At 45.2% G+C, this 12,500-nt stretch overlaps 1 protein-coding gene across 1 annotated transcript in view; it reads left to right on the forward strand.

Moving 5' to 3' along the window:
• LOC143100212 (ATP-binding cassette sub-family B member 6-like) overlaps positions 1 to 12,500 on the forward strand; it is a 74,052-nt gene that overhangs the window by 13,544 nt on the left and 48,008 nt on the right. Inside the window, exons 6-12 of the mRNA XM_076263176.1 lie at positions 1 to 8; positions 195 to 260; positions 1,131 to 1,256; positions 2,114 to 2,190; positions 8,490 to 8,553; positions 10,148 to 10,233; positions 11,992 to 12,049. The exon at positions 1 to 8 is cut by the window's left edge and continues 102 nt beyond it. Coding sequence (XP_076119291.1) covers positions 1 to 8; positions 195 to 260; positions 1,131 to 1,256; positions 2,114 to 2,190; positions 8,490 to 8,553; positions 10,148 to 10,233; positions 11,992 to 12,049 — 485 coding nt within the window. The remainder of the gene's footprint in view (positions 9 to 194; positions 261 to 1,130; positions 1,257 to 2,113; positions 2,191 to 8,489; positions 8,554 to 10,147; positions 10,234 to 11,991; positions 12,050 to 12,500) is intronic.

The following is a 12,500-nucleotide window of genomic DNA, read 5'->3' on the forward strand; positions in this document are numbered from 1 at the left end:
TTGAGACGGTACACACACACACACACACACACACACACACACCCTCACACTCTCACACTCAAGTATTTATATTCCTTTAGTGTCTCGTAGTGGTTACTCTAGTGGTTCTTGTAGTAACATCATTGGAAAGCACTTTTGACTTTGGATAGTGTTGCATAGTTTTGTAATTTTTCCAATTTGCTTCGTCTCTCCAGGTAAAGTACTACAACTCAGAGAAATATGAAGTGAAATGTTTTGAAGAGGCCATCCTGAAGTACCAGGTAGGCGCTATGCTTTGTTTGCATTCTAATTTACTTCCAAGTTTTCTATTCTAGTAACACTCATTTCTATCACCCGATAAGAGAAATTTGAGGATAATTTGAAGATGCACATTAATGATAGATAGATAGATAGATAGATAGATAGATACTTTCCCAAGGGGAAATTCAAGATTAGAGGGGCAGCCGTGGCCTACTGGTTAGCACTTAGGACTTGTAACCGGAGGGTTGCCGGTTCGAACCCCGACCAGTAGGAATGGCTGTAGTGCCCTTGAGCAAGGCACCTAACCCCTCACTGCTCCCCGAGCGCCGCTGTTGTAGCAGCAGCTCACTGCGATGGGATTAGTGTGTGCTTCACCTCACTGTGTGTTCACTATGTGCTGAGTGTGTTTCACTAATTCACGGATTGGGATAAATGCAGAGACCAAATTTCCCTCACGGGATCAAAAGAGTATATATACTTATACTTATACTTACTTATAAGATACACAATGCATTGGAAACATTTCCCTCATTGGGTGCTGCTTTAAAGGAACATGCCAACCTCAATAAATTAGCTTATTTGTTGTCTAGCTTCTACCCCAGAGTTAGATAAGAGGAAGCATTCCCTTCTCTTCTCTGTGTGCAATAACCCAATCTGACACCATTAGCCTAGCTTAGCATAATTCACAGGAAGTGGGTTGCACCAGTTAGCCTATAGCTATCCTATCGATAAAAGCCAGATATGCCAACTGCCGTAATTCACACAAATTCAATTGTATGTCAGTGATTTTAATATTGTTTTATAGTAATAGTTCATGGTAAACATGGCCGGTCACCCTGCTCCCATGGCCTTGCCTGACCTGTGTTTGGTGTTTCCTGTTTCCTGTACAGGCGTGTGAGTGGAAGAGTAGTGCGTCCCTGGCACTGCTGAATGAGGTGCAGAATCTCATCATCGGGGCCGGCCTGCTGGCGGGATCACTGCTCTGCGCCCATTTTGTTACCGTGGATACCTTTAAAGTACGCATTGCCGCCACTGAGCTAAATATCCTGTTTCGTGCAGTCTAGGTCATTGTAAGATGTCTATGGTTTCCTCTCCCTCTTACTGAACTGGGGGGGGGGGGGTTAAACTCTAAACATCTGGGCCAGTATTCACAAAAAAATCTTAAAGCTAAAAGTAACTCCTAACTGGCATATTTAGGATAAACTCCTAAAAGTTATGGGCGCGTCAACTTTTTTGTTAAGTCTTAATTTGTTTGACTAAGACTAATTCACAAAGCATTTTAGTGCTAAAAGTAGCACCTAAGTCTGGGACAGGTTAAAAGTAGTCGAGAGAACTCCTAACTTACTAAGACTTATTTACAAACAATTGTAAGCAGCTGTTTGTAGCATTCCACAATGTTTTGAAATGCACATGCATAAGATAGATAGATAGATAGATAGATAGATAGATAGATAGATAGATAGATAGATAGATAGATAGATACTTTATTGATCCCCAAGGGGAAATTCAAGAAATATATAATAATCACATAATCACAGGAGCTCTCAAACACGAGGGAATAATAGTGCATTTTAAGGGATGCAATAGCAGCACCAACAACAACCAAAACCATTTATTGTCAAGATTTAAACTAAATGTTACGTTTGTAAATCAAATTAAATTGCTTCTCGTCTATGCAGACGTGTCTTCAAACAGATTCAGTTCCAAACCGTTGCAAAGTTACGGCTTCAGTCCATAGTGTACTCCATTAGCAGGCTATTTGCTTGGTAAGATGAAATGCTTTGTGAATACGGGCCCTGCACAGTCATTTTGATGTGTCTCATTTGACCCTGCTGATTTCTCTGTAATCTCACCTGAGTTGTCTGTCCTACAGGTGGGGGACTACGTCCTGTTCAGCACCTACATCATCCAGCTCTACACCCCTCTCAACTGGTTTGGCACATACTACAGGTATGCAGGCTGGTCACCTACTACAGGTGTGCAGGCTCAGCACCTACAGTACTACAGGTATGCAGGCTGGTCACCTACAGTACTAGTGTGCAGGCTCAGCACCTACAGTACTACAGGTATGCAGGCTGGTCACCTACAGTACTACAGGTATGCAGGCTCAGCACCTACTACAGGTATGCAGGCTGGTCACCTACTACAGGTGTGCAGGCTCAGCACCTACAGTACTACAGGTATGCAGGCTGGTCACCTACAGTACTACAGGTATGCAGGCTCAGCACCTACAGTACTGCAGGTATGCAGGCTGGTCACCTACAGTACTACAGGTATGCAGGCTGGTGACTTACTAAAATATGGATGTATGGTGGTTAGAAGTGTAAATATCAATTAGAAACCTAAATATATTTATAATTATTAATTTGCAAACAAATAACTGGCGTCAGTGACGTCTTTGACATGAAGATCCCGGAACTAGGTCGAGAGGTGTACAGTAGTTGTAACTACATAACTTTACGATAGTGGTTGCGAACGTTCGTTGCTACTATGGTTTTGGGAAACACTAACGTAGTGTAACGATGCATTGGACTATGTAAGTTCCAAATATGAATGTAATTCTGCGGCATAAAGCAGATGTATTTGTTTATTGTACAGAAAAATAAAAATGACATGTCAAGCAGTCAATTGACTACATTGCAGTCAAGAAGTAGGGTAAATTAAATTACGAAACCAAAACGTGGGTCATAGTTGTCTAAGCCTCTATAGCGTAGCCTGTTAAAAACGTCGCTAGATAGTATTAAATCACCAACATTGTTTTCTGCAGAAGCCTACCCAAGGCTACAGATTAATTCTGAACAGTTATTTCTCTACTGGCTCAATTATCACACCACTGTTTTGATTTGCGTAGTTGCGTTACCCCCAACACTGACAATAATGTAGACAGCAAATTTCGATTTTCATTACCACCGTGTAGTCAAGCCTTAAGCCATACCCAAGTAGCCTAAATCGAGGTAATGTTTAATTATGCATGATTTATTTTGTTATTGAATTCGTAGGCTGGGATTTCTCTCGGCAACAATTATGTTTAATGGTAGCCTCCTGCTTTTTCAGAAGGGGCGGCAGGCAGAGTGATGTACAGTGGCAGAGCAACGCACAGTGGCTGAAAGTGGTACTAAAGCTTCACGCAGCTTCACGCCTCGTAATGCGCGACTGAAGTGGCCATTTGAAAGCGATGCCCACTGTAGAACTTGTGATATGAACATCCAATTAGACGCCCCTGGCTCAGCTGACCCTGATCCACTCCTTTGACCTCAAACTGGTTCAAAACCCACCTACTCACAAAGCTGGCAAAGAGCTTGACTTGATCCTCACTCGGAACTGCAGCACAGACACCCTCATGGTGACGCCTCTCCATCTTTCTGACCACTTCTTCATTCAGTTCAACGTCAGTCTGACCGAACAGCCTCCGGCTCCTCAGCCGATGGTCACGTTCCGCCGCAACATCCGGAACCTGTCTCCAACCCACTTTTCCTCGGTGGTTGCCTCCGGTTTACCTCCACTCAACACCTTCTCCTCTCTGGAGGTTAATGAGACCACAGACTCGCTCTGCTCCACACTGAGCTCGTGCCTGTGCCCTCTTACCACAAGGCCAACTCGATCCAAACACTCTCATCCATGGCTAAATGATACCCTCCGATCGCAGCACACCAAACTCAGAGCCGCGGAGAGGAAATGGCACAAATCCAAACTAACTGATAACCTCAAAAACTACCAGACACTCCTAACTTCTTTCTCAGCCAGCATCACTGCTGCTAAGACAGCTTTCTACAGCTGTCTCACTCCTGCCTTTCCTATCCAAAGGCGTTTAACGAGCAGTCTATAAACAGGTCTCCAAATCAGCCTGGGTTCAAAAGCGGCCACTCTACCGAAACGGCTCTGCTGTCTGTAACAGAAGCCTTAAAAAAGGCAGGGCGACCGCTCTGTCATCAGTACTCATTCTGCTTGACTTATTGGCTGCCTTTGACACGGTTAATCACCGCATCCTTCTCTCTATACCCTCTAACATGGGAATCTCCGGTTCTGCTCTCTCCTGGTTTGAATCCTACCTCACAGGACGCTCATTTAACGCATCATGGCTTGGTCAGCAATCTTTACCTCACTATCTCACCACAGGGTTCCCCCAGAGCTCAGTGCTGGGCCCCCTTCTCTTTGCTATCTACACCACCTCCTTGGGACAGATTATCCGTTCGCATGGCTTCTCATACCACTGCTACTGTATGCAGACGACACACAGCTCTATCTGTCCTTTCCACCTGATGACCCCTTGGTTTCAGCACGGATCTCGGATTGCCTCTCAGACATGGCTACATGGATGAAGGCACACCACCTCTGAACCACTCAAAGACTGAACTGCTGGTCCTCCCAGCTAAACCTACCATACACCACGACATCAACATCAAATTTGACTCCCTGTCTGTTTCACCTACCAGGACTGCAAGAAATCTAGGAGTTGTTCTCGACAACCAACTAACCTTCTCAGATCATGTTGCCTCAGTCGCCCGGTCATGCCGTTTCGCACTCTACAACATACGGAAAATCAGGACTTAATTGACTCAAGATGCTACTCAACTTCTGGTTCAGGCAATAGTGATCTCACGACTTGACTACTGCAACGCCCTCCTGACAGGTCTCCCAGCCTGCGCAGTGAAACCCCTTCAGATGATCCAGAACGCGGCGGCGCGCCTGGTCTACAACCAACCCAAAAGGGCACATGTTACCCCGCTGCTCATCCAGCTACACTGGTTACCTATGGCGTCCGCATCAAATTCAAGGCTCTAACCCTTGCCTACAAAGTAGTCTCCGGTTCTGCTCCCACCTACTTGAATGCCCTCATACAGACATACGCTACCTCCAGACCGCTGCGCTCCTCAGACGAACGACGTCTTGCTCTACCACCGGTACGCTCAGGCCAATCCAAACTTTTCTCATCTGTTGTTCCTCATTGGTGGAACACACTGCTAGTTCCTACAAGGGCAGGGACATCCCTCTCCATTTTCAAAAAAACTCCTTAAGACCCAGCTCTTTACAGAACATCTCCTCTCATACAACAAGTCTTGCTGATGCTAGCACTTACCAGCCGTCTTGAACTGACACTCAACTGTTTAAAAACAGCACTGTAGGGGTGGGCGATATATATCGTCTGCGATAATATCGTGATTGTTGTTTTAACGATGTGCAAATTGACATTATCGAGTATTACTTATGGGGGAAAAAACACTCGAAATCACGCACTGAAGACTCATACATTCCCAGGAGGTAGGCTATGCGGGAGAAGTGCAGCAGAGCAAGTGTCACGTGATCACTAGTGGGTCACAACGTTGTCCCACGCAGCCTAATGTTTATTTTATGCGGCTACTTCTGTTCAAGTAGCATTGATGAGACAGTCACGTTTTTTCCTACACGTTATTATATGGAGATAAAACATTAGCCTTTGAGTATTTTAATCGTCAGTTGTAAACAAATAACTATTGTCATGTAACTCTTTTGAAAATGGACTGAAGTTCGCTCTAAATATCTACGTTTACCGATTATGCTAACCGTTAGCATCTCTATGGGATTTCTCATATACATTAGCCATAAACTAACGCATTAGTTTCTATTCTGTAACTTGGAATGCTAGCCTACGTGATTGCTCTAAAACAAAACATAAATAACTGAGATGTAAGCTACTCTGTTGGTCTGCTCTGTAAAGGTTTGAAAGGAACTTCAGCTTCAGACTTTCTCTTGGGAAACTGTTAGGCCTATTCATCTTCTCTAATGTAGCTGGCTAGACCATGTCATTGCCACACACACAAGTGGGGGCAGAATTGGAAATGTGTCATAGGGCCCTATTTTAATGGTCTGAAACGGAAGTGTCTTCGCGCAAAACGCAAGTGACTTTGTGGGCGGATCTTGGGCGCTGATGCTATTTTATCGGCGGGATATTGACTGTTGCGCCCGACGCAAATCTAAAATGGGGTGGTCTGAAGTAGTTACATTAATCATGGGTGTGGTTTGGGCGTAACGTGCAATAAACCAATCAGAGCGTCATCTCACATTCCCTTTAACAACAGGCATGCTTGTTCCATAGCTGATTGCTATTATGGTGGCGTATTTGCCAGGCGCAGCCAGGAGCGTTCACAGCGCTATAATCACTGTTCAGTTGGGAACAGTTAGCTATTGATTTTTCATCTTGACAAAATGTAATACAGAATTGTCACAAAGACATACTTTCCGATGTTTTGGGATCATTCTCACTGAATCACGAGGTTATGAATGCATGGTGATCTATTTGCAATGTACAATGTAATCTAACATTACCTCTCTATAGACAATGCATATCTTCCGTCAGTTAATCTCTTCTCTCCCGTGCTGCCGCTGGGGCATTTGGGTTAAATGGCATCGGCATGCAGTTCAACATCACGTCTCCTTAAGTCCTCTAACATTTCCTAATTTATGTGATCAACACATCAGTGATTCGTGAAAATATGTACGCTAGATTTATGCCTATTTTTTCACGTGGACACCACACTGATTTCCCTCGAGTGGTAATATTTTTCACTCAAGACTTCAAGGCCATCATGGATATAAAACGTTTTTTGAAAATAACGAAAGGATGGAGAGAACATAGCAAAGCTTGGAGTTATTTCAGATGGGCTACAACAAGGTAGGCAAAATTATGGTGCTTAAAACCTTACACAACGGTAAATTGGAACAAAACTAAAAGTAACTTTAGCCTTTATAGGGCTGTAGCCTATAAAGTTGTCCAGATTAATAGGTCGTAATTAGGCGTTGTTGTAAAGATATTGCATGTAGATGTTGTACTTTATAGGCTACTAAATATTTAGGTCACCAATGCACGAACAAAACCGGGAAATGGACAAATATTATCAAGGCTTTGAATGTTTCCGTCTGTGCACGGGGGTGTCTGTAGATTGGTGTGCAACGCATTCATTCATGCAGGCCTGTGGTCATGCATGCGCCCTTAAAATAGCATCTGCATTTTCGCCACAGACTTTAGACCCGGGAGTTCCCGGTCTGTGGCGGAATTGTTTTCTGAAACTGCAAAATATCAACAGTGAACGTTTGCGCCGGAACACGCCCCGTCTTTTTGCTGAACCGCCCCCGTGGGCGCAATCGAATTCCCTAATTTACAGGCATGTACCTGTGGAGGGAAAATTCCAATATGCGCTGACTGCAAAATAGGAAAGACAAACGCGCGAGTATACAAAGTCAATTGCGCCGGGACGGAAGATAGAGCCCATAGAGTGACAATGCATTGGTTGATTTGGTTAAAAAGTCACAGGTTAGGTTATTGGTTATTGTAATGATGCTATTCATAAATAATGAGCTGTAAAGTAACTCAGACTTTAACAAAAACAATTTTTTAAAGGATATCGACTAATTATCGTTATCGTCAAAACCACAAAAAATATCAATGCACTGATGCACTTATTCTTACTGTACTCTACCGTTTTTAAATTGTCCTAAAATTGTTGAGAGAATTGCTTTAAAACTTAACTGTTACCATGTTAGTCGCTTTGGTTAAAAATGTGTCAGCCAAATGTAATGTAATGTAATGTAATGTATAAAGGCTCAGTACCTACTACTGTATGCAGGCTCAGCACCTACTACAGGTATGCAGGCTGGTCACCTACTACAGGTATGCAGGCTGGTGACTTACTACAGGTAGGGAACTCAGACACCTGTCCCAGGTGAGAGTTTGATTACACATCAGGTGTGTGAGGTACCTGGCAGTTAACATAACACAGGTGCATTACAGGTAAAGGTATACTTAATATAGCTGACAGAAATTCGATCCTGATGGTCGGGGATCAAGGTCTGACGATGAGATATTAGACTCTGTTTCTTTTTTTCCTAAGGCCTCTCAGCTTTACACACAAGCACACACACTCCCTTTTTCTAACTAACTCTCTGCATATTTTACTCTCTCTTGCTTTCTCACGGTCTCTCTTCCTCACCTCCCCTTCTCTCTGTCCCTCTCTTCCTCACCTCCCCTTCTCTCTGTCCCTCTCTTCCTCACCTCCCCTTCTCTCTGTCCCTCTCTATCTCCGCTCTCCTTCTTTTCTCTCTCTCTCTTTCACTCTCTCTCTCTTTCACTCTCTCCCACCCTCTCTCTCTCTCTCTCCCACCCTCTCTCTCTCTCTCTCCCACCCTCTCTCTCTCTCTCTCTCTCTTAAACTCATACCTCTCTCTCACTTTCACTCTCCCACCCTCTCTCTCTCTATCTCTCTCTCTCTCTGCAGAATGATCCAGAGTGCTTTTGTTGACATGGAGAAAATGTTTGAGCTGCTCCTGGAGGACAGAGAGGTGAGAGTCCCCGGCTGCCAGTCAACCCAGACCCAGTCTAGATCTAGATCGGGGCCTAATGTGGCATTGGCAGAAATTTGATCCATATCTGATTTATTTCCACTTATGAATGAGGCCTGAAACTGATTTGAACATATCAGAATCCATGCGCTTTTTCCTTGTTTACACTTCCATGCCGCAAATCGGAATTGTGCCGAAAATGGGGTCCTACTGTGGTCTAGATCAGGGCTGGGGTTCTACTGTGGTCTAGATCAGGGCTGGGGTTCTATTGTGGTCTAGATCAGGGCTGGGGTTCTACTGTGGTGCTGGGGCCCTACTGTGGTGCTGGGGCCCTACTGTGGTCTAGATCAGGGCTGGGGCCCTACTGTGGTCTAGATCAGGGCTGGGGCCCTACTGTGGTCTAGATCAGAGTTGTACTCTGAGGGTTTGAGGCTCAGTGGTTACATCATTAGACCAGAAACACTTGAGTGGAATAACGGTAGTTTGTTTCTGAGGCGTGGGCTCTGTCCCTGGGATGAAGAGGCGTGTGTGTGTGTGTGTGTGTTTGTGTAAGTCAGTTAGAACTAAGCCCCCTGTGGGAAAAGGCTGCAATGCCCAATGATCTCACACACACACACACACACACACACACATACACACTGCCTCTCATTCACACACACACACACACACACACACACACACACACACATACACAGCGAAAGGTTTCAGTATTCAAAGCCTCTTTAGATCCCCTTGATATGGTAATGGCCCAAGAACTGCCGCACAAAGGCATTATTTGATGTGGAGTTTTCTTTTAGGATGTTTGTGTAGAGAATGATGAGAGAGAGAGAGAGGGAGAGAGAGAAAGAGAGAGACATAATGTAGAAGCTCGTGGGAGAGTCAGTCAAGAGATCCGCTGACCTTACACCTTACACACACATGCACATGCACACACACACACGTCAAGGTTGCTGCACAGGGTTTAGATACAGAGGGGAGAGATTGAGAGAGGAGAGGACGAATAAAGGAATAAGTGACGAGGTAAGAATAACACAGTCACCTTACCTTCTGGCTTCAAGGTCGCCACTATTAATATTCCCGCTGCTCCCACAAAATGAATGAGTGAAAGGGTGGTGTGTTTGTAGGTTATGGGGGGGAGTGAAAGGGTGGTGTGTTTGTAGGTTATGGGGGGGGGGTGAAAGGGTGGTGTCTGCAGGTGATTGAGAGGGGGGTGAAAGGGTAGGCCCCCACACCACAGTCACAGGAGGAGACCTGGCCTGGTTTAGGCCCCCACACCACGATCCACAGAGGAGGAGACCTGGCCTGGTTTAGGCCTCCACACCACGATCCACAGAGGAGGAGACCTGGCCTGGTTTAGGCCCCCACACCACGATCCACAGAGGAGGAGACCAGGCCTGGTTTAGGCCCCCACACCACACCACACCACAGTCACAGGAGGAGAGACAGAGAGAGACTGAGTGAGGGAATGACTGAGTGAGGGAATGAATGAGGGATGGGAAATGTACAAGAAAGAAGTGAAATTGGCATTGGATTTTGTGTGTGTGTGTGTGTGTGTGTGTGTGTGTGTGTGTGTGTGTGACCGTTTCCTCTGCAGGTGAAGGATGAGGTCAATGCTGGGGATTTGCAGTTCCACGAGGGGAAGGTGGAGTTCCAGAATGTTTGCTTCAGCTACGTTGAAGGGTACGTTCATCCTGACAGACATGCCTCCATACTGCAGAACAGCCATTCTTACAGTATGTTCATCCTGACAGACATGCCTCCTACTGCAGAACAGCCATTTATACAGCACACAGTGTTAGCTAACATAACTTCCATCAAGTGTTAGCTACAGCATTAAATGAACAGCAAAAGGTGATGTGTAGCAATTTGTTATAACAACAAGAATTGCAGTGGAGATAAGCCCCAGTCTATTTGTCCTCCATGCAGAACTTAGCCAAGCAGTATGGCCTTCCATTCTCAATTCACACACACACACACACACACACACACACACACACACACACACACACACGAGTCGAGACTCTTATAGTTATGCAATGCTTCAGTCAGCCTCTGACTTTAGAGCTGGACCTGTGGGGCTTTCTTTGGCATTCACCCTGAAAAGGGGCACTTGGCACCATGCCCACTGACTAGAGAGGAGGACGGGACTCACACACACACACACTCACACACTCACTTACAACAGACAGACACTCATACAAACAGACAGACACTCACACACACACTCACTCACACACACACACAGACACTCACACAAACACACACACACACACAAGCACATATATAGCAGACACACACACACAAACACACCCACACTTGCCGAAATGCCAGGAAGCGAGTCTGGGAAAGAAGAGAAGTCAGCGGGGCTACCCTGGGTCATGAGAGATCCCAAACTCCTGGACGAAGACGGGAGAAACACTTCACAGCTGAAGGCTCCTGCTGGGCATACCAATGCACTAGCCAGAGCGCCTAGATTAGCTGCCCCTCTCAGTACAGGGCCAGCATGGAGGATTTAGGGTGATCCATATGAATAGAATATGGTATTCAGAACTTTGTTCTTGTTAGTGCTTAATTACACGCTGCTATGAAGCATTGTGTTTTCGCTTGCTTAGAGTTAGCATGGGGAGCGGAGAGGTTTCTGTGTTTCTACAGTAGCCCAGAAGGGTCAAATCAAACAATAGAGATAGAGAGGGCCTTTTTGTGTTCTAATGGCACTGGATGACACAGCAGCTTCTCCTATTTCATTTGGATGAAATCTGCATTCTCACCACTAGATGTCACTAAATTGTATATACTGCATCTTTAAAACTTTGATACACACACACACACACACACACACACACACACACACACACACACACACACACACACACACACACACACACGTACATACAAACACACACGCACACTACTTCAAGCTTATTCTCTATCTTCAAGAACTCTAGTATGTAAGTTGTGTGTATGTGGGGTGTGTGTCTGTGCGTGTGTGCATTTCTGTGTGTGTTTCTGTGGAGAGACAGAGATCAATCTGCAGTCAAAGAGAGGACGATTCACCTTTAATGTTCACTCATAATTATAGGTGTGCACCTTTTAATTATACAATTAATGCTCACTTATGTTTTATCTCATCTGTTGAATGAATGAAATGTGTGTTTTTCTATCATTATCTCAGAGCGTCCCTAATTGTAAGGCTGTCTGTTTCGGAATAAAGGTCTCTGTGTGTCTGTCAGATAGCCTTTGTGTGAGACCCCAGTCTGACCACAGGAAGGGGATATGATGTAACCACATCTAGGGGCCGGCGTGGCATCAAGCGTGCTGCCGTGTTGTGATCTGTGTGTTGTGTGGTGTAAAGGGTAATAATTATCGGACTGGTTTGAGTCCTCGTGGTGAGCTCAGCTCTGGGGCTTAAGTGGCTCTGATCTGGCCTTGTGTTTACAGGAAGGAGATTCTGAATGACGTCTCCTTCACCGCGCTGCCTGGACAGACTGTGGCACTGGTGAGTCTCAATGGTTACACACACACGTACACACACACACACACACACACACACACACACAATTTATTTATTTATTTATGCATGCGCACAAAGGGTCTGATTCTAGTGATCCTCAGTGATTACACACACACACAAAGAGGGTCTGGTGTTTTGTGATCTTCATTGACTTTCCCAATACACACTGGGGCTTTAAGAAAAGGGAAAGATTAGACTTTTAGCCTGATCACCTGCACACACCCACCCACCCACACACACACACACACACATACACATACACATACAGAGAGAGAAAGATTAGATGTGCAGCCTGAGCACCTGCTACACTTGTAACACCTGGATCCTGGGCTGCTTCATGAGCTTTGCAACGTTAATCTATTTAGTGTGTGTGTGTGTGTGTGTGTGTGTGTGTTTCAGGGGGGTGGGGGATTGGAGGCCGTCAGTAGTGGTGGTC

The sequence above is a fragment of the Alosa pseudoharengus genome, unplaced genomic scaffold (assembly GCF_046254945.1).
Source record: "Alosa pseudoharengus isolate Yale_2024_CS ecotype anadromous, Long Island Sound unplaced genomic scaffold, YU_APseudo_1.1 YU_APseudo_1.1_scf_3, whole genome shotgun sequence".
In the NCBI taxonomy this organism is placed as follows: Eukaryota; Metazoa; Chordata; class Actinopteri; order Clupeiformes; family Clupeidae; genus Alosa; species Alosa pseudoharengus.